Source organism: Lepus europaeus, chromosome 12 (genome assembly GCF_033115175.1).
Source record: "Lepus europaeus isolate LE1 chromosome 12, mLepTim1.pri, whole genome shotgun sequence".
Classification (NCBI taxonomy): Eukaryota; Metazoa; Chordata; class Mammalia; order Lagomorpha; family Leporidae; genus Lepus; species Lepus europaeus.
Genome location: NC_084838.1, coordinates 32,334,833 through 32,356,417, shown reverse-complemented (window position 1 = coordinate 32,356,417; position 21,585 = coordinate 32,334,833). Strand labels below are relative to the sequence as shown.

At 41.8% G+C, this 21,585-nt stretch overlaps 1 protein-coding gene across 3 annotated transcripts in view; it reads right to left on the bottom strand.

Moving 5' to 3' along the window:
* The window catches only part of ALDOB (aldolase, fructose-bisphosphate B), a 473,832-nt gene that overhangs the window by 6,502 nt on the left and 445,745 nt on the right, over positions 1-21,585 (bottom strand). For 2 of the 3 annotated variants that reach the window (XM_062207851.1, XM_062207850.1), the window contains exons 2-4: positions 2,101-2,222; positions 1,133-1,344; positions 311-365 (exon numbers count right to left, since the gene is read on the bottom strand). In XM_062207851.1, coding sequence (XP_062063835.1) covers positions 311-365; positions 1,133-1,344; positions 2,101-2,212 — 379 coding nt within the window. In that variant the 5' untranslated portion in view covers positions 2,213-2,222. Of the gene's footprint in view, positions 1-310; positions 366-1,132; positions 1,345-2,100; positions 2,223-7,713; positions 7,821-21,585 lie in introns of those variants that run through there. The other variant, XM_062207849.1, reaches the window with a different exon arrangement.

Sequence of the window (21,585 nt, the reverse complement as noted above, 5' to 3'; positions counted from 1 at the left end):
GATTCAAACCAAGGTCTCTGATCCCAAAGTGTAGATCCTTTCCTGTCTACTATAGCTGGATTTTTCTCTAAAATTTATAGTTTCAAGCACAGAGTATCTTCTCTGTGCAAGGTATTACAGTAAGCACTCTATGTCTAATATGAGGGATCTTCAAAAAGTTCATGGGAAATGTATATTATGAAAAAACTTCATGGCTTTCAAACTTTTTTGGGCCAAAATATAAACAAAATTTTTAATTCTGTTTTCCCTGAACTTTATAAAGAACTCTCATATCTTTGGCATGATTCCTATCAGAGGGAAATATCCTTACCTTGAATGGTGGTTTCTTTGTTAGTTCCTGCAAGAGGTGCACCTCCTTGGTCTAACTGTGGATACAAATAATTAACAAGAAATTAGCAAGTGTCAGATGTCAGTACAACACAAGTAGATTTCCTGACGCTTGCTAAGAATTCTTATCTTTCACAAACCAAGAAGTTGAACTAGGGAGATGTACTAATCGTTGAGAGGTCACAATTCAGTCCATAGCAGAAAGGAAGTCAGCGGGAAGGAACAGTGTGAGAGAGAGTGTCAATCCTGACATATACTGGACTCTTGTACATATCAGCATTGTGTTAGTACAGTTGTGAAGAGAATAAGGATGAAGTCTCAACAGCAGAGGAAGGTCATGAGCCCCAGTGATGAACTGCATTCAAATTAGATCTCACTTTGCTCTGATGTGTGGCAAGTTATGCCACTCCTACTAACTACTCCCAGAGATTATGAGAAGGATATTGGTTTTCATTCTTGAGCAGTATTGGAAGACAACATAAAAAAGTAAGTGCTTTAATAATAATAGTGACTATTATCAACAATTATTGTATGATAGAAACTTCTAAAAATTCATTTCATCTTATTTTAAGCAATGAAGAAATTTTAAGATGAAGAGAGACAAAGAGCCTTAGGGAAACATTAGTTGAAGTAGAAGTCATTGGAAGAAAAGTCTAGAAGAGGATGTGGTTCTTAGTGGGAAGATGAAGATAGAAGAGTGAGAAATTAGATGATGAAAATGTCCAGAGTGTTGTCCCTGCCCTAGCCAGTACACTTGGAGTTGGCCCCAGCCGAGGCACAGGTGAGGTGCTGATGAAGTGTTCACCTTGATTCCCACAACAATGCCCTTTTCCTTGAGGATGTTTCTGAACAGCTTCCCTTGGCTGTCCTTTTGGTAGAGGGTCTCATGGAAAAGGATCACACCCCCAATGCTCTGATTGATGGAACTGTCCACAGTGAAGAGGATTTCTCGGAACTGCCGGCGGTTCTCTTCAGTGTTTTCCACCTTGATCCTCTGCAGGCGGTTTCCCATTGTTCCTAAGGTGGATGGGCCAAAAACAGCATCAGGAGTAAGCCAGGGATCCCCTATCACCCTGCATCACACCATCTCAGCAATCCTCATCAGGATGGAAAACAAAGCTCTCTCTTTTTTTTTTTTTTAATTCAAATCTTCCAAATTCCTGCCTCATTTTTTGTCTCTCAGGGAGAAAAAGGAAGGCCTTGGTTGCTGTCAGGATGCTAATTAGGTGGCGTATGGGCTGGGTATGATGACTCAAGGCAGAAACCACCATGGGGTTCTCTGGCCCTGATCCTCACTCTCACTTATCATTCGAAGGAGGAAAAGGGCATGCTTGTGACTTCTCTGGCTTGGCGTCATTTTATGAAAGACTGGGGAAGCCTGCCACAGCTCTCTCTGTGCCACCCAGGATTCTCTTAGCCATAAATCCTGCACTATTCTAATTGCAGATATTCCTCACCCTTCCTAATTTGGCTGACTTTACACTGACTTCCCATCAGCAGCAGATGCATATATGACATCACCCTGCTCAATGAGTTCCTAGCTTTGCTACAGGTTGCATCTAAAAGACCTCTGACAAGCAACCTTAAAATGGAAGGCTTGAGCCTCTTCCATTGGTTGGCAGGGATCTGCCCCCTGGAACTACAGGGCTGGAAAGGTCTATGCTTGCTCAGTCTTCTACTCCCATTCAGGGAGGCAGGATAATATAATTGCTTTCATTAAAGGAAGAAATAAAGAGTGTGCTATTGTACAACGTGACTATTTTTCACACTCACCTACAGATTCATCTGCAGCCAGGATGCCCTTTCCATTGGCAACAATGCGCTGGGCAATATCCGAGAGCTCCTTCTTCTGTTCTGGGGTGAGGGCTGGAAATCGGTGGGCCATGGTGACAGGTCTGGAGGAGAGCACAGGAGAGTAAGCACAGAACCATAGGTGGTTCAGACAGGTTCATGACCAAGAAAGTTGGGATGGGCAGACATATCATGCAGGTCCCTTGAACACTTTCAACTCATTTCACAGATAAACCATTAAGATTTCTTTGTTTTTTCTGCCCTCATTTAAGTAGTTACAATTAGCCAGAATGAGATGTCAAATGTCCATGGTAATCCTAAATAGAATGCTTTCCCAGAGAACTTTGGGATGACTGATCCTGAGATGGAACCAATGGATTAGTGACTCATTGAAACCTGACAAATAGAGGGAACTGCAGTAATGCACTACCTCTAGTCTGTCAATTCCTGGAGCCATTGGGTGCCCTGGGCAAGATAATTAAGCTTGGGACTTCTGCGGTGACTCTCAACATTGATGTTATCCTCTAGCCCCAGAAGATTATTCTTCAGGCAACAAGCTTGAGAGGAGAAATCTATACTTAGCCTTGATCCTCTGCAGGCGGTTTCCCATTGTTCCTAAGGTGGATGGGCCAAAAACAGCATCAGGAGTAAGCCAGGGATTCCCTATCACCCTTCATCACACCATCTCAGCAATCCTCATCAGGATGGAAAACAAAGCTCTTTTTTTTTTTAATTCAAATCTTCCAAATTCCTGCCTCATTTTTTGTCTCTCAGGGAGAAGAAGGAAGGCCTTGGTTGCTATCAGGATGCTGATTAGGTGGCGAATGGGCTGGGTATGATGACTCAAGGCAGAAACCACCATGGGATTCTCTGGCCCTTTTATCTCCCTTTGACTTCAGGGCATAGAGGGTAGGGTACGGGCCAGTGTTGTGGCTTAGCAGGTAAAGCTACTTCCATCGATGCTGGCATCTCATATAGGTGCTGATTCAAGACCCAGCTGTTCCACTTCCGATCCAGCTCCCTGCTAATGTGCTTGGGAAAGCAGCAGAAGATGACCCAGGTGCTTGGGCCTCTGCAATCACATGAGAGACCCTGAAGAAGCTCCTGGCTCCTGGCTTCAGCCTAGCACATCCCCAGCCATTGTGGCCATTTGGGGAGTGAACCAGAGGATGGCAAGATCGCTCTCTTTCTCTCTCTCTCTCTCTGCCTCTGCCCCCGCCTCTCTGTAACTCTGCCTTTCAAATAAATAAATCTTTAAAAAAAGATTGAGTGTGAAATTTCATCTCTTTTTTAATATTTAGTCATCTATAAGACCACCTGGAGAAGACAGGGAGGATTTTTCTTAAGTGCCTCTGGACTGGGGATTCTTGTGATCTCAGAGGATGCTGAAATCATATGACAATCCTAGCTCTAGTTCTTCTTAATTTTGATGTTTTAGCAAGGAGAGACTGACCCCAAGACCTCCATAGCAGTGGTGCTTTAAGGGGATCATTGCTGATAGGCTGCAACTTTGGATAAGTCTTGAAAATGTAAGCTCACAGGGCTCTCACTTTGGTGTTAGAGATGCTTTTATTATAGATTGGGCTATCAAAGAAAAAAAACGGTAGCATAGATTATCTTGAGCAGCTTCCTATGTAGGCTCCTTTCCCCAACATACTTCACACAGGATGGATGCCTCATGCCTAAGGATGAATTTCTGGAAGCCCAGGGATACCTCAACTCTCATTTGATCCACTCAGCAATGAGGTACACTTGCCAAATACAATCTTCATTAACTAATGAGTCAGCCAAGACTTAGAGAAATTAACTGACTTGCCCAAGGTACAATCTGGGTTGAGGCAGAATCCCCCAGTCTATTATCTCAAGAAAAATTCAATTTTTTTTTTTTTTTTTAGTATTTTCTGCATCCCTTCTGGGCAGGACTCAGTCCCCTGTCCCTTAATATAAAGAATGAATGGCTACTGAACTAATTCATGAGAAAGTGTAACTAATGACCTCATTGCCATTCTCCATTTCAACAGAGGTTCTTGTCTTAACTTCAGAAGAATGGAACCCTATTGGGATACTAGGACAAACTAATGAATGGCAATTTCTAGAGAAGATGGTTTTCCAAGGTCCCATCACTTCCCAGTCAGTGGGAAGTGTGTGTGCCCTGTTTATATATTAGCCCTTAACAATTGCAGTCAGGGAATTTTAGCTTTGGACCTGGCCTCTAGATCTTCTCTCTAACGAAAGCTATCTTGGGGGGTGGTGACCTTTAGACTAAGATGCAAATTTTCTCCCTCCAATTATATATTTGCATCCAACAGTCCATCCAACCATTACTAGAAGATAAAAATCTTTCTCTAATGAAACAAATGGAAAAAATAGTCTAATAATAACAACAAACAATCACTTAATGTCAAGCACCCTGCTAATTGCTTTACATGTACCACAAAATTTTTTTCCTCCTACAATAATACCAGGAGGCATTTGGGTGCCATTCCCTTCCCATTTAACAGATTAGGAAAGAATACTAGAGTTTACTTTATTTGCCCAAGGACAATTGGCTAAAAACACCCAAAGTTGGGTTAAGGGGTAGTACTCCTCTCCATTCAAAGGGGGAGTAAGCTTGTTGAAGGAAATCACTTTTGGATGATATCTAGTGTCCCTGAAGACACCCCCCAGAGTACCCTGGATTTTGCATCACTGCACTGCTGACATTACCAATTCACAGACACCTGAAATATTCACAGAAATATTTGCTGCCTGTAGATCAGACAGACCTGGGTCCCAGAACCCTGAGCTAGAACCTTGAGCAAGTCCACTAACTTCTTTGAGCCCTAGGCTTCCTATTAATTAAATGGTGATAATATGAAGGTATTTTGAAACGTTTCATAGAATATAGAATTAAAAGATGTTTGCTGAAGCAAAAGATTTTGAAATGCATACATAAGAAGAGCTTTCAAAAAGCCAAAGAAAATGAATATCATGAAAAAATTATGCAGGATTTCAAAATTTTTGTACCCAAATAAGCTGATCTTTTAATTACACTTTCCCATAAACTTTTTGAAGTTCCTTGCTATCTACTCTGGTTTTCTTGTGGCCAACATGACTCAAATGCACTCTGTGTGCACTGTGCTCCTTGTAACTGCTCAAAATTTATTTGTTGAACAGCATGATAACCATGAAGATGCTTTATAAGGTATTAAGAAAATGCAAGATATTATTGTTTATGTCTTTTTTTAATTAAATAAAAAATAATCACATAAGGGATCTCCATGTTTCTACTCACTATCAAGTTATTTTCTTAAGTCTGGGTGTGCTGACTTAATCAGAATAACAGAAAAGTCAAATCAAACTAATGGTGTTTACAGGAAGTTAAACTTCTACAGAGGGACTAAAGGTCTGTACCACATCAGCACAAATGTTGTCCTTCTGTTAATCATAAAACATGGTCACAGGCCAACGTTCACTGCTGGGATACAAGAGTTTTGAATGGGTAATGATAAAGAATGATTTCTTTGCCCTAACACTCCACTCACTGAAGGCTTGAATCAACTATTTTTTTTAAAGTAGTTGTTCACATTATATTTTTAAGTGAGAAAAAAAAGAAAGTTACAGAGAAATATGCAATATTTAATATCCACGCTTTTAAAATTAAAAAAGTAGTGTACACACGTACTGTTTATGGCTCTCTATAAGCAAAGGGTAGCTATCTTTGGGTTACTTCTAGAGAATGGGATACAGGTGAGAAACTCACATTTCATTTTATACATTCTTGTAATGTTTAATTTTTTAATGAATAAACATATGCATGCAAATCTAGAAGTTAACAATAGAAAACAGAGCCACAAGAGGGCCTCATGTGGATATGTGCCAACTCAACCACTTTAGGGATGAGGAAATTGAGCTTCGAGGAGACTATATCTTATGTTTCTTCTAAGTTGTGATGTTCTGGGATTGCAAGTCACATCTGACTGATTTAGAATCTTATTTCTACTTCTTCAGCAAAATAACATTTGGAACGCAATATGGTTCTTTCTGCCTTCCTTGAAGAGGTGAAAAAAAACCCAGTAATTTATAAAATATGGATATTTAAGCTCTGGAGAAATAGAAGGCAGCAGTGGGTCCATTTGTTTCGCCACACACAAGGCAGATGGATTTTCAAGAACAGTAGGACAGGGTTTATTCATTGGTAGCCTATGATTGCCATGCACTTTATGCAGCAATACACTGTTTCTATGGTTGCATGCAACAGTGACAAGTGCATTGAAATGATTTAGAGAAGACATAGGGAAGTCTGATTCCTTGTGCCTTTGAGTAAATGTGGAGTACCCCAGAAAGAGACTTGAGTGTAGGACTGGCACCTAAGACAAAGGAACTCGGGTTTTCAGCTACTACATCCCTTTCCCTGCTCTACACCTTGACTCTAACTTGGACCTTGGTGTCTCCCAGATTTGCCTTGGTCAAAGTCAGGAATTCCTTGGTAGCAGAGCCCAAGCCCTTGTTGTATCCAGGGTAGCTTAATGGAGTTCTAGGAAACTATTTAAAGAGAAGTTTATGTTAAAAGAAGACAACATATCTTTACAATATGCCAATTTTCCAGATAGTAAGAAATGTACCAAAGTAAATCAACAGCTGTTGATTCCTGATGTCTTAAGCTATACAGTTTTCCCAGTATCTACTGTAACAAGTGTGATAGAAGGCATGAAACAAGTGGCATGTTTGAAATTCATACTCAAATGGTGACTATGCTCTGTGAAGCTTCCTATCCTATTCCATTTCCTCATTTGAGCCATGGGTGAAGGCCAGGGGCAAAACACTACAAGGATTCATTTAAGTAACAAAGCAACTTCAGTGCTTGTACCAACAGGTGTGGGACAAGAATGCAGAAAACAGCATGAAGCAAAAGATGTGTAAATAAATAATTGAAATTAGTTGTTATGAGAAGAGAAAGCAGGGGTACAGCAGTTAAGATGCCACTTGGCATGCCTCTGCATCCCATTTCTGAATGCCTGGGTTTGAGTGCCAGCTCTACTCTCCTTCTAGCTTCCTGGAAGAAAGCAGGTGATGGCTCAAATACTTGGATTTCTGCCACCCATGTGGGAAATCCTGATTGAGTTCCGGGTTCCTGGCTTTACTGTAGTCCAGCCCTGGCTGATGCGGACATTGGCTGAACCACTGAATAGATCTCCGTCTGTTTCTGTCTCTCTGCCTCTCAAAAAAGTAAAAATAAATAACTTTAAAAAAAAAGAGAGAGAGAGAAAGTAGAAATTAATAGGGATCTCATTGGATCAGAACCTAACCAAATAGGTATGTTCTGTTGTTTGTCCCAGACCAGACACATAAGTGTACCTCATGCAGTTAACAGAGGTAAGTGGTAATCAATCTCAAGCATTTTGCAACCACTCAAAAAGCCAGGAAAGCAGCAAAGGAGCATTTACACTTAGAAAAAATCCATTTCAACAGATCCAGCAAGTTTTCAGCCATCGACAATTTTTTTTTTTCCTGAAAACAAAAGCAAATAGACCTCTCCCTCTACAGGCTTAGTGCTGTCACTAACCCCTTATTCACTGGTGCAGTCCAGGTATTCAAAGGAAGTTCTTTACTTACAGTTATGGAGAGGAGAGTCCTTGTAGATATCAGAAGCTTGGCGTGAGGCAGCTGCTGCCAAATGCAACAGGTCTTTCGAAACACACAGGTTTTATAGAGATCTCATTCAAGATTTTTTTTTTTTAAACTTTTGCCCTCCCCTTCCTACCTCGGTCAGATAGGGAGGTGTCTATTTGATACCTCTGATTGGCTCATAAGCAACCAATCCTTACAATCCTTACACACCCTCCTTATGCTCCTACAATGTTAAACTGCAAGGGCTGTCTTTAGACTATGTGGTTCCTAATCCAGACGCTATGTTGTACAGGTAAGGAAACTGAAGCATAGTGGATTAGGAGAATCCCCTAACTCATACAGCTGGTGAGGAGCTGAGCTCTGCAGTCCATGAAGTGAGACTGGGAAGAATGTTAGCTTAGCTCTGGCACTTACAAAGCATGTGGCTTTGGCCAGCCAAAGGGCTTTTTTTTTTTTTTTAAATACTCTGAGCCTTAATTTTCACATCAGTAAAATGGGATCTCATTTTCACAGGAACATTAAATGCGTTTGTGAAGTGCCTGTATACAATAGGATGAAAGGATGTCTATTTCCAATTTGGGCCAACCGTGCTGTGTCTTCATTATTTTTAATGTTTAGTTAATAGCTAGTTCCAACTATTTATTGTGTCATTTATAGTTAAATTTAAATGATCTTTCTGTGAAACCAATTGATTCTGAATCCTTGAATTTTGTTCATGTGGATTTTACCTGGATGAAAAACAAAATTCAAACATTCTATTTAAAAATCATTCTGGGGGTTGGCGTTGTTGGGCCACTGCCTGTGACACCGTTTTCCTTTTTGGATGCCAGTTAGTCCTGGCTATTCCATTTCTAATCCAGCTCCCTGATAATGTGCCTGGGAAAGCAGCAGAGGATGGCCCAAGTGCTTGGACCCCTGCACCAACGTGGGAGACACAGATGGAGTTCTAGGTTCTGGACTTCGGCCCAGACCCAGCTGTCGCGGCTGTTTTGGAAGTGAGCCAGCAGATGGAAAATATCTTCCACTCCCCTGCCCCACTCCCAGCCCTGCCCTTCATAAATAAATAAGTAGTAAATAAATAAATTAAAAAAATGCTTCTCTCCCCCATCCTTCCCAGTCTCCAAAAATTAAAATGAGCTCCTTGATGTATCTAATGCCAGAAACCACTGTCTTTCATGTTATTGTCATTCTCTCTCAACCTTTTTAAGTTTGTCTCCAAAGTTGGTAAAAACTGAAATTAAACTCAGAGTAATAGATCTACACCTTTAGCATCCCCAAATATGGCACTGTCTGGGTATAAGTTTATTCTACAGACTTTGTCCCACGCATTAAACCACAGTCTCATTCAAGCGAGGGTAAATAAAAATATTAAATACTTCCTGAGGCAAATAATGAATGGTGCAAATAAAAGGAGGACATCTGAAAATAAAGGGAAGACCTGATTACAGGGAAGTATAAATTTGCAAAAACATGTTCTTTTGGAAAACTCATTAAATGGAAAACAAAAGCTCTTGAGGGTACAAGGTGTAATGCTGGAATTTATAAGTGAAAAAGTGAAATGTCAAAAATTAAAAAGCAAGAAGCTGGGAAGTGGGTTGTCTTAGCAAAGTTTAGGCTTACCATTTCTTTTTTTTTTTTTTTTTTGACAGGCAGAGTGGATAGTGAGAGAGAGAGAGACAGAGAGAAAGGTCTTCCTTTTGCCATTGGTTCACCCTCCAATGGCCGCCGCGGCTGGCGCGCTGCGGCCAGTTCACCACACTGATCCGATGGCAGGAGCCAGGTGCTTATCCTGTTCTCCCCTAGGGGCAGGGCCCAAGCACTTGGGCCATCCTCCACTGCACTCCGGGGCCACAGCAGAGAGCTGGCCTGGAAGAGGGCCAACCGGGACAGGATCGGTGCCCCGACCGGGACTAGAACCCGGTGTCCAAGGCTTACCATTTCTAAAGGCAGGAAACATCAGCCACTGAATGTGACTACTGAAGGAAATTTAAGTGCTTAAAACACAAATTGGCCGGCGCCGCGGCTCACTAGGCTAATCCTCTGCCTTGCGGCGCCGGCACACCGGGTTCTAGTCCCGGTCGGGGCACCAATCCTGTCCCGGTTGGCCCTCTTCCAGGCCAGCTCTCTGCTGTGGCCCCGGAGTGCAGTGGAGGATGGCCCAAGTGCTTGGGCCCTGCACCCCATGGGAGACCAGGATAAGCACCTGGCTCCTGCCATCGGATCAGTGTGGTGAGCTGGCCGCAGCGCGCCAGCCGCGGCGGCCATTGGAGGGTGAACCAATGGCAAAAGGAAGACCTTTCTCTCTGTCTCTCTCTCTCACTGTCCACTCTGCCTGTCAAAAAATAAAAAAATAAATTAATTAAAATTAAAATTAAAATTAAAAAAAAAAACACAAATTGAGGCTCATTTGGCTCAATCAAGACCTGCCCTAATGACAGCAGAACACTGGACCAGGTAAAGGTCCGATCAGCCCCTTCAAGTCCATCTGCACCTAATGCACACTTTCCAGTTCCCCCATTTCTACTTGGTACTCATAAAGCACCTGGTTCTTGATTCATTGATGTTTCATTATATATGATTTTCTTAATTGAGAATGGAGGAATAAGAAATGGAAGGTGAAGAAAGAATATAGCATGGATATAATGTCATTTGCTGGGATCAGGTAGAAGGTGGTTAGAACCACGATTAAAACATTCCACCTGGTGGGAGATGTTACTAGTACATTAAAATAATGATATTCTTATCATGGCAGTAATAGTAACAACCATAATATCTATGCTCTCTGATGCATTTGGTTCTTTTTACACATGGCCTCCAATCTCAGCACTTCTCTGAGGAAAGTTTTATTACACCTATTTTATACTTAAGAAACTGTGGTTCAGAGAGGGCAACTAATTGTCTAGAGTAATAGGGCAGAACCATGTGGAGTCCATCTCACTTCCAGTCAGAGGTCAAAAGCAGAGCTGCTTACATTTTGTTGAGCACAGAGTGCTTAGATTAGCTCTTTTCCTATCCCACTCTCAGCAGTTTATAACCTTGGACATTAAACCTGCATTAATCAGGGAGAAATGACTTGCGTCGGCAGACCTAAATATCTCCGGTCTTGCCCAGCATTGTTTCACGTGAACAGCAGCCCGGCCAGGCATGTCAGAGGAGTATGAGTAGACCCACCCAGAGCGGTACTGCCCGCTGCTGCTCCTGTGGCTTCGGCATTTGAACGCCGCTGTGACTTGACTCAAAACACAAAGTTCAGGAAAGCAAAGCTAAGGACTTGCAGGATCTTAAAGAAACAGCAACTTCCAAACAACACAGAGTGCTCACAAGGGTTTTTTGCTGTCTTTGTTTTTTAAGTCTCCTAACTCAGTAAGTGCTTAAAATTCAGATGTCACAGTATATAGAGAAAGCATGGTACTTGCAGGCTGTCAAACATTGGGAAATGTGCCCCTTTACTCTGCCCCACTGATCCTGTTTCACTGTCTGTAAAATGGGTAGTAATGCCTCCATCAGAAAGTGATTATAAAGAATAAATAAATTAACATAATGAGGGACCAATTTATTATTTAATTAAATTGCTATATCTGAATGCATAACTCTGATATTAAAGCCTCCAGTCACAGATTCTTTTAATAGGCAGTGTGACAATGTCATTCATGATTGTTACTGTCACTTCCACCAACAATTGCCCCTTTATATTCTTCTACCTGTTCCACTCTACTTCTGATTTTTTTCAAAAGATTTATTTGTGACAGAAAGAGGGAGAAACAGAGAGAGAGAGATTTTTTCATTAGCTGGTTCATTCTACAAACACCTACAACAGCTAGAGCTAGGCCAGGCTGAAGCCAGGAGCCAGGAACTCAACCAGAGGGTGCCAGATACCTATATACCTGTCACATCACTTCTGATTTGAATGTGATATCCACATAAATCAATGAACAGGCCTTGAGTTAAATGTATTCATGTACAGCATGATTTGAGACCACAAAGATACACATGCAAGTAAATCTCATGTATCATATGTTACATTCACTATAAGATTAATGATTTTATGGAGGAATAACTCACAAAAAGGGACTGCACCTACGCAATGCACCTAGAAGAATCTTGGCTGGAATTTTTTTTTAACTTTTATTTAATAAATATAAATTTCCAAAGTACAACTTTTGAATTATAGTGGCTCCCCCCCAATAACCTCCCTCCCATCTGCCACCATCCCATTTCCCACTTCTCCCATCCCATTCTTTTTTTTTTTTTAACTTTTATTTAATGAATATAAATTTCCAAAGTACAGCTTATGGATTACAATGGCTTTCTCCCCACCCCCATAACTTCCCTCCCACCCGCAACCCTCCCCTTTCCCAGTCCCTCTCCCCTTCCATTCACATCAAGATTCATTTTCAATTCTCTTTATATATAGTATTAAGTAAAGATCTTAACAGTTTGCACCCACAAAGTGAAAAATACTGTTTGAGTACTAGTTATAGCATTAAATCACAATGTACAGCACATTAAGGACAGAGATCCTACATGAGGAGTAAGTCTTGGCAACTCATGACAAGAGCCTAGGGTGATTACTGATACCATAAACAAGAGTGTCAATTTCTTAAGTCAACAACAGGAGTCACTGTGCACTTACTCCTCATGTAGGATCTCTGTCCTTAATGTGCTGTACATTGTGATTTAATGCTATAACTAGTACTCAAACAGTATTTTTCACTTGGCTGGAATTTAATATATCTTTCCCAACCTGTGATATAGATATTTCTTTATAACATAGGCATCTGCTTTGTGGTTGAGACGGTTTCAATACTCAAACATTATTTTGGTCACAGAAATAGAATTGTTAGCACAGTTTACAAAATTTGTATTGAGTTTCTATGTGTAAGGCATTTTGTTAGCTACGAAGACTTTGTAGAGGGTACACCTTGTAGAGAATACAAGATGAATAAAATCAACCTATTCTTTTTAAGATTATTTATTTAAATGTCAGAGGGAGACAGAGAGGGAGAGAGAGAGATCTTCCATTTGCGGGTTCACTCTCCAGATGGCCACAATGGCCAGGGCTGGGCTTGGCCAAAACCAGGAGCCAGGAGTGAGTCCCCCACTTGGGTGTCAGAAGCCCAAACACCTGGGCCATCTTCTGCCACTTTTCCCAGGTCATTAGCAGGGAGTTGGATCAGAAATGGAGCAACCAGACACCACCCATTGCGTATATGGGACGCCAGCTTTGCAGGCAGTAGCTGCTACACCACAATGCCAATCCCTGGTCTATTCTCAAGAAATTCACAATCTAAGAGGTGGTGGGGAGGGTTGAGGTCAGGAATCAAATCACATTAACCCAAATTAGAGAATGTATATAAATAAAAGTACCAAGACATTTTTTGTTGTGGTATTTGTGATGGTTGTTATTTTTGTAGTATTCACAGAAAATTCAATGAAGTAACATGGAAGCAAAGACCTAAAAAGTCCAAATATCATAGGCTTTCATATGGCCCAGTCATACTTCACAGGTATCCAATCAATTTTTGTTGAATAAATGAACCAATAATTACATGAATGCAGTAGAATCAATCTAAGAAAAGTTTGGGGTAATTGGGCTTGTATTTCTAATCTCTGGGAACTTTGAAATAATTGATAGTTACAACTATGCTTTCTCCTAAAACTACTGGGTTCTGAAAGCTCTTCTACCATTGTTACTTTGGAGTTTCACAGGAATCTATACTATAGCCCCCATCAAATGCTGTTCAAGAACCATAGCACCATCACTTTTTGAAAAATGGTGATAAAATACACATAAAATCTACCACCTTAATCATTTTAGGCATCCAGTTCAGTAGCAATTCAGTTCATGCCCAAAGTTGTGCAACCACTTTCCAGAACTTGTGCAAAACTGAAACTCTATACCCATTAAACAGTGAGTCTCCATTCCTTCCCTCCCCCTTGCTCTTGGCCACCTCTATTCTACTTTCTGTCTATGAATTTGATTACCTCGTTACTTCCTATCAGTGGCATGTATTTGTGAGTGACTTATTTCACTCAGAATTATGACCTGAAGATTCATGCATGCTGTGGCATGTGTCAGAAGTTCTTTCCTTTTAAAGGCCAAATAATTCATTTCATGGAAAAATGGAATTGAAAGACAATGAACATTTTTCATTAACATTTTGAGGATCCTTGTTTCATCCATTCATCAGTCAATGTGGGCTCCCATCTTTTGGCTCTTGTGAATAATGGTGCTACTAACAGAGGTATACAAATATTTCTTCACAAGCCTGATTTCAATTATTCATAGCCCTTTTCTTAATGTATCAGATTTATTGAGATAGAATCACACACCATGTAATTCATCTATGTAAAGAACACAACCAGTAGTTTTCAGTATATACTCACAGAGGTTTTTAAATACCAGTGCTGGGAGACGCATGGTATGCTTTTTGAAAGCTAAAAATATGAAGGTGTAAATCACTTTTAAAGCACCAGAATAAAACGCAGGGGTAACATGAGAATTACTCATAATAAAATCTCAGACACTTTGTTGCTAAGAACCCTTAACTCTGTATTCTAGGAATACCACAGTACTTATGTGTATTCAAGCATTCAGGGTAAGTATATCTAAGAGTCTCCATATTGCAGGGATTAGAAATATTATCTCCCTTGATTCCAGAGAGAAGAACTGAAGCTTGGAATGTGATGAGGAATTTGACATTTTCCTTGGCTGAGAAATACAAGTATGCACATGCAGTTAGGATGCTGCAGAGTGAATAGGAGAGGATTTCAGATGAATCGAAGCGCCAGTATTTGTCTGACAGGAAAGAGTTACACTGCGGCCCTTGGTGGCCATCCCTCTTGTTCCCATATTCCCTTTTAGTGGGTTATTTACCACCTTCTCTGTTTTTCTCTTTACCTTTTGCTCAATCATCTCAAAGTCCATTTTTTCTCTCACTATCTAATCAGGTTGTTGCTTACTTATGTCATTTATGACCCCCAAACATATTTCTTTTTCTATTCCTTATCTCTTTGGTAAAACTGCTGGCCTTTACATAGAGGGTATTGTGTGCTAATGGAAAAAGCCCAAGATGAGGAGGTAATGGATCTGTGTCCAGTTTTGCTCCTGACCAGCCATGAGACTGAAGAAGGTCACCTTCTCTCAGCCTCCCCTCCCTGATGTGTAAAGTGGGCCTAACAGTACCACTCCTGCCTTACCATATCCTTGCACTGATAGAATAATATTCAACAAGTGTTTGAAAACTATAAAAATCTCTAGATAATTAAGTGACATAAACCATGCTCTTTCACAAAAGCAGACATTACACCCTTCCTGTAAAACACACACACACACACACATTTTTGAGCGTCAGAACACAAGATTCTGGCCCTAGCTCTGCCCTTAGTAGCTGGATGACAGTGGCCACAGAAGGGCATCACCATTTGCTGACTGCTGACTCCTTACAGGAACTTTACTGGGTACTCCCAATAGAATACATCCATTAATCCTCACTACATCAGCAGTGTAGGCATTGCTTTGGTCAGGAGGGATATGATCTATTATCTTACCCCAGGTCAAACCACTAGGAAGCAGCTGGGCAGCAGTTGAAACCCAGGTCTGTGGCTCCAAAGCCTTCCTGTGGTCTTGAGTTTCTCATGTGAAGAAGGGTCTCCTCAAGCTGTGATGATCTGTAGTCTTCCCTCAGTCCCCCAGTCCCCACACACAATTGCATGGTTTTGACACACATGGTTATCTTAAAACAAAAGAAGTAGTTTAAAAGAATAATCTTAGATTGGACCATAAAGTATTGTTAGTATGGATTTTTAAATAATTCTTCAAATGGCTGGCACAGATGTTTCTTTCTCTCCTACTCATGTTTCTTTCTCTCCTACTCTTGGGTTTGCTTCATTATACTCCTTAGGAATGAAGAACACTGGTCCAATCAGATCCATAGTTACATCTTTGGGGAAGACTGGACAAAAGATCCAGATTTGGTGAGGGGAAAGCAGTCAGTAGCTTAAGCAGATGGCAGATCATTGTCCACTCAGTGCCACCATCACCCCACAAAGTAAGAATAATGTCACTCAGCCTCCTAGTAACCAGTTCAATCATCTACAAATCCAACCCTCCGCCCTTCTGAAGTTCTAGCCATAAATCTTATTGGTGAGTAAATATAATTTAGTCATTAAAAATGTGGACTTTGAAGTCAGATAGAAACTGTTTCTAATTCTAGCTCAGAGCTTTCTTGTGTTACTTTGGGCAAATTCCCTAAACTCTTTGAGCCTCCATTTCCCCAAAAGTAAAAGGTTAATATAGTAAAACCCTACAACATTGTTGGATGATGGGGTTGAATAATGAATCAAAAGGTTAAGCACAGTGGTTGGCAGAAGGTAAACATTGTATAAATAACAGGTATTGTTATCACTATCATTCTTGTTTCCCCTCCATTCTCCAAAAACCTCTTTCTCTCCCTGTCACCAAAATTTTTGCTCCAACAGTAACCAACCTCATTATTTTCTGTGCCCTTCATCTGGAAACCTCCTATCTCACTCTCACCCTCAAAAGACTTCTTCACTTTATATGTATAAAAGTTCAGTTGGATGGTGGGATGTCTCAAAAGTTGCATACCCACATTCAGGAAGGGGGACCCTTGCAGAGAGTGGTAGGGAGTGTAAATAAGGAGAGACATTTTCCTCTGTTGTGTGAAACACAACAGAGAGAAAGGAGAGTATACCTTAAACACAGAAGGAGGTGGAGAGAGGTAGAAGCAGGTTGGAGGAAAATAAAGAGCAAATATTGGTGGGAAGTGTAAAGGCGAATTAAAGAAGAGATATTAATAAAGAGATATGACCATGCACCCATGGTTCTGAGTCAGAAGCAGATTGAGTGGCGGGCAGGCAGACAAGCTGACCTTATCACGCCCCTGTGCCATGTTGTTCAAGGTGCATGGCTTGCCTGCCCCAGAGCAGCCTGTCTTCTGTGGTAAAGTTGACTCCTAGGTGTCAGCTGGGGCCCCTGTTGGGCTGCTAGCTGGAGGTGTAAATAAGAGACTAGAACCAGATATCTCTGTGGCAGGGAGCCAGGGCAGGTTTGCTTCCAATCACTAGAACGCCAGCAGGTGGCTGCATGAGTGATAATTGTGAGCAGGCTGCAGGTGCCCCAGCTCCCCTGCGGCAGGGAGGAAAGGAGGTTTTACTTGCTTTCATTCTGCGTCCTGCTCTACTCCCAGGGCAGGCTTGTCCTCTTTTGCTATTCCTCCTTTTGGTGGCTCTTCTCTGGGCCATTTTCCAAGTGAGAACACACTCCCTCTGATCCCAGAAGGAATGTAAAAGTTGCCACTTATAAAAATGGAAAGAATATAGAAGCAGTCACTTATTAAAAGACAATCATACTCTGGAGAGCCATAGTCAGAGGAAAGAAAGTGGCCTCTTGCTGGAGCCCTTGCTTACAGTGTGTGAAGGTAAATTTGCTCTTTCAGTCATTTCTCCCATGTCCTCTACTTTCCTGGAACTCTCAAAGGCTCTGACTCCGAGATCTTTCTCCTTTTTTTTTTTGACAGGCAGAGTGGACAGTGAGAGAGAGAGAGAGAGAGAGAGAGAGAGGTCTTCCTTTGCCGTTGGTTCACCCTCCAATGGCCGCCGCAGCCAGCGCACTGTGGCTAGCGCACCAAGCTGATCTGAAGCCAGGAGCCAGGTGCTTCTCCTGGTCTCCCATGGGGTGCAGGGCCCAAGCACTTGGGCCATCCTCCACTGCACTCCCGGGCCATAGCAGAGAGCTGGCCTGGAAGAGGGGCAACAGGGACAGAATCCGGCGCCCCGACCGGGACTAGAACCCGGTGTGCCGGCACCGCAAGGCGGAGGATTAGCCAATTGAGCCGTGGTGCCGGCTCGAGATCTTTCTCAAGAGACCCTTTCTCCCTCATCCACCCTGGACCACTGAGGCAGGCAGCCTACAGTGGTTCTACCAATGCCAATGTCCCTCTTGACTCAAGTAGAGTAGGGAGGAAAAGGCAAGATCACAATAGATACAAGTAACTCAGATTTCAGTCAGGTCTCCTGGCCTTTTTAGAACCAGATAATATTGGCTCAAACCTCCACTCAAGAACTTCCAGAAAGTCCAAGGCCTTTGCCCAGGTTAGGGGAATTCCCCAAGGGGCCTCTGAGATTAAGATCACTCTGGTTCAGAGCTTTTCATCCCACTGAATCAACTCAGTCAGGTGCATGGCTCATCACTCTGGCCCCAGTACCCCAGTCCTGTCTGTACCATGATGGGAAACTTGACTGCTTTATTTGATTTCTACAAAAGTCAAAACCAATCAAACACAAAATAGTTTCATTTGCATGGTTTTTGTGTAGACATAGCTAAAGGTTTACAGAGAGGAAGGGGAGTCACATGGTGGCAACAGAAGAATTTAAAATTGAGTATTAGTCAACCCTGTTTCTAAAAGTCCTTTGAGTCCCCCATCATGGGGACAGGTGTTGTGGCACAGTGACTTAAGCTACTGCCTGGGACACCTATATCTCATATCAAAGTGCTTGGGATAGAGTCCTGTCTCCACTTCCAATCCAGCTTCCAGCTTGAGAGGCAGCAGATGATGGCTCAAGTATTTGTGTCTCTGCCACATGCATGCACACATGTACAGGAGACCCAGACTGAGCTCCTGGATCTTAGTTTCAGTCTGGCCCAGCACCTGCATTTGGTCATTTGGGGAGTTAGCCAGCTAAAGATCCCTTTCTCTCTTTTTCTCTCTCCCTCTCTATTATTCTGCCTTTCAAATAAATACATGATGAAAACTTTATTTATTTTATTTTATTTATTTGACAGGTAGAGTTATAGACAGTGAGAGAGACAGAGAAAGGTCTTCCTTCCATTGGTTCACCTTTCAAATGGCTGCCACGGCCAGCGCTGCGCCGATCTGAAGCCAGGAGCCAGGTGCTTCTTGCTGGTCTCCCATGCGGGTGCAGGGCCCAAGCACTTAGGCCATCCTCCACTGCCCTCCCAGGCCACAGCAGAGAGCTGGCCTGAGAGAGGGGCAACCGGGACAGAATCCGGCGCCCCGACCAGGACTAGAACCTGGTGTGCTGGCGCCGCAAGTGGAGGATTAGCTTAGTGAGCTGCGGCACTGGCCCGAATGGGGTGTTCTATCCATTGCTTCAAACTCTGCTACTCTTCTTTGCTCTCATTATTTCCTCTTCACTTCTTTCCTCACAGCTTTCCCTTTCAGATAAATATTGTTTTTTCTGTACTAGCCAATGCTCCCCAGTTTACCTGTAAATCTTGTATCTCCAAGAGCCATATGGCCTTGCCAGCAACAAACTACTCACAGAAAACCTTGGAAATTTGTTTAACATGTTCCACTTTACTTAAAAGACACTTTGGATGTTACATCACTATTTTGATTTCTCTTTTAAGTAGATTCCAAGGTTGTGTGTACATGCCCCTAGAGAGGTGAGAGAGGGCTTTGTTGAGTCCAGAAGAAAGGTAGGCTTTTTCTCTTGGTGACTGCGTGGAGGAGTTAAAATGGGGAAGCATGAACAGGGTTGGGAGTGTACAGAATAATTCCTGCTCAGTCGGTGCCACGGCTCACTAGGCTAATCCTCCACCTGCGGCACCGGCACCCCAAGTTCTAATCCTGGTTGGGGCGCCGGATTCTGTCCCAGTTGCTCCTCTTCCAGTCCAGCTCTCTGCTGTGGTCTGGGAAGGCAGTGGAGGATGGCCCAAGTGCTTGGGCCCTGCACCCGCTTGGGAGAACAGGAGGAAGCACCTGGCTCCTGGCTTTGGATAGGCGCAATGCCACCCATAGTGGCCATTTGGGGGGTGAACCAACGGAAGAAAGACCTTTCTCTCTGTCTCTCTTTCTCACTGTCTAAATCTGCCTGTCAAAAAAAAAAAAAAAAAAAAGAATGCTTCCTGCTCTAAGATGTAACATGTATGTGTGTGTGCAGCTGTATGTGTACACATTTCTATTTGTGTGTGAAGTGGAGGATGACTGTGGATGCCAGCTGTAATGAGGGCAGTCCTTCAATGGGTCCATTTCCCTCTCTGTCCTGCTCTTTGCTCTATGACTGTGGGGGATGGAATAGAATCAGAACATACCCAGAGAAGAATTAACAAAAGACAAGCATTCCTTCATACCTAGATGACATAATTTCATTTTCTTGAGCTAAATAGGATCAGAACAAACACTGGTCCTATGAGCTAAGGATTCCCAGGAAGAAAGGCAAAGGAAGACATGACATTCTAAATCTTATTATTATTCTCATAGGCATCCACTTCCTTTAATCTGGTTTGTAAAAATGAAGCTCAAATGACCTTCTTACATACCTGCTTGCTAAAATCAGGAATAGCATTATTTAAAATCATATATAAATACTTCACATTGGACAAGTAGGGAGTCTAACCAAGGATAGAACTATTGGGCTATTACCATATGGGTAATATGGCACAGATTTGAAATGAAGCAAAACAATTTTTTAATTGGAGTAAGACAAGGCTTGCATTGACTTGCACACTGTGTGATCCTTTGCCAAGTAAAGACTGAATGGTTTTCTACACAGGCCCTTCGTGACAGGCTCCCTGATTCTCATGGGACCAGTGCTGGAGGGCTGGCTGTCAGAGCTTCACATTCGAGAAAGGCTTCCAACTCAGCTCGGATGTTATCACTAAAAGAGTGTTACACCCAATTAGCTTCCTATGTGGATTCAAAGCTTTACTTTACTAAATGTATACATTCAAACTATACCAGTTTTGGTGAATCTGATTTTGTCATTTCTTCACTTTTAATATATGCACTTTAATCTGTGAATGTTTTGAGGCAGAAATATAAATGTATCCCTCCTCCCGTCCCCAGCTCCCCATCCTAATAGGAAATTGTCTGAGTTGGGCCTGTTCTTAAATGCAACTAACAGAAGCAACTCTAATTAGCATAAGCAGAAAGGGATTTATTAAAGCAAATTCAGTAACTCACAGATCGCAGGGACAGCCAGCAGACTAGGCCTGTAGGCTGCACTGCCAAGAACCAGGCATCTGGAAGAAAGACCTGACCACACTGCAAGATGGTTCTAGTGAGACAAAAAATAAATGGTTTTAAAATGGTCTCCATAGGATGCCTGTAACTTTGACTTAGGAGAAAATGCTCCTGACATTACACTTGGCAGAAAAAGGACCTCCCTGAGTATTCTTCCTCACATGGCTCTCTCCCATATCAGATGTCATGGATATGTGGAGGGAAGAGGAGGATTAGGGAATCTAATGGATTCTCTTGAGCAGGCAGGTTGTTCAATGTGAGAACCCATCAAACTATCAAGAGGTTTTTGAAAAGACTGGCACACCCTAATGACAGTGTTCTGCTACATTAAACAGCTATCTCATTAGTCTCTCTAAAGCAATTCAGCAGTCTTTTGAAATGTCATCCATGATATATTTAACTAGTATATAAATATATATCCATACACATCTTAATGCTTTTTAATTTCCTATCCATGCATTTTTTGTTGTCTTTGCACTGCTCTTCATATTTTTTTTAAGGCTGGCTATAGCTTTATGATACATTTAAACATCTGAGAGTATAAGAGAATATCCCCAACAATCTTTTTTAAAGATTTCTTGAATCTTCTTACTTTTGATTTTTCCACAGTGATCACAAAATGGATTCGTGAGGCTCCAAATCTGAGATTTGAATTGAAGTTATATTAAATGTATAAGCTGACTGGAAGGTAATTGCTAGGTTACTGAAATTGTCTGGCAGGAAAAATAATATACTACTCTATTCACATCTTTGTTTTTGCAATTCACTTAAGTTTTTGTATTCTTTTGATATTGGCCCTGCACATCTTTTAAGTTTATTCTAGGAAAATTGATTATTGTTATTAAGT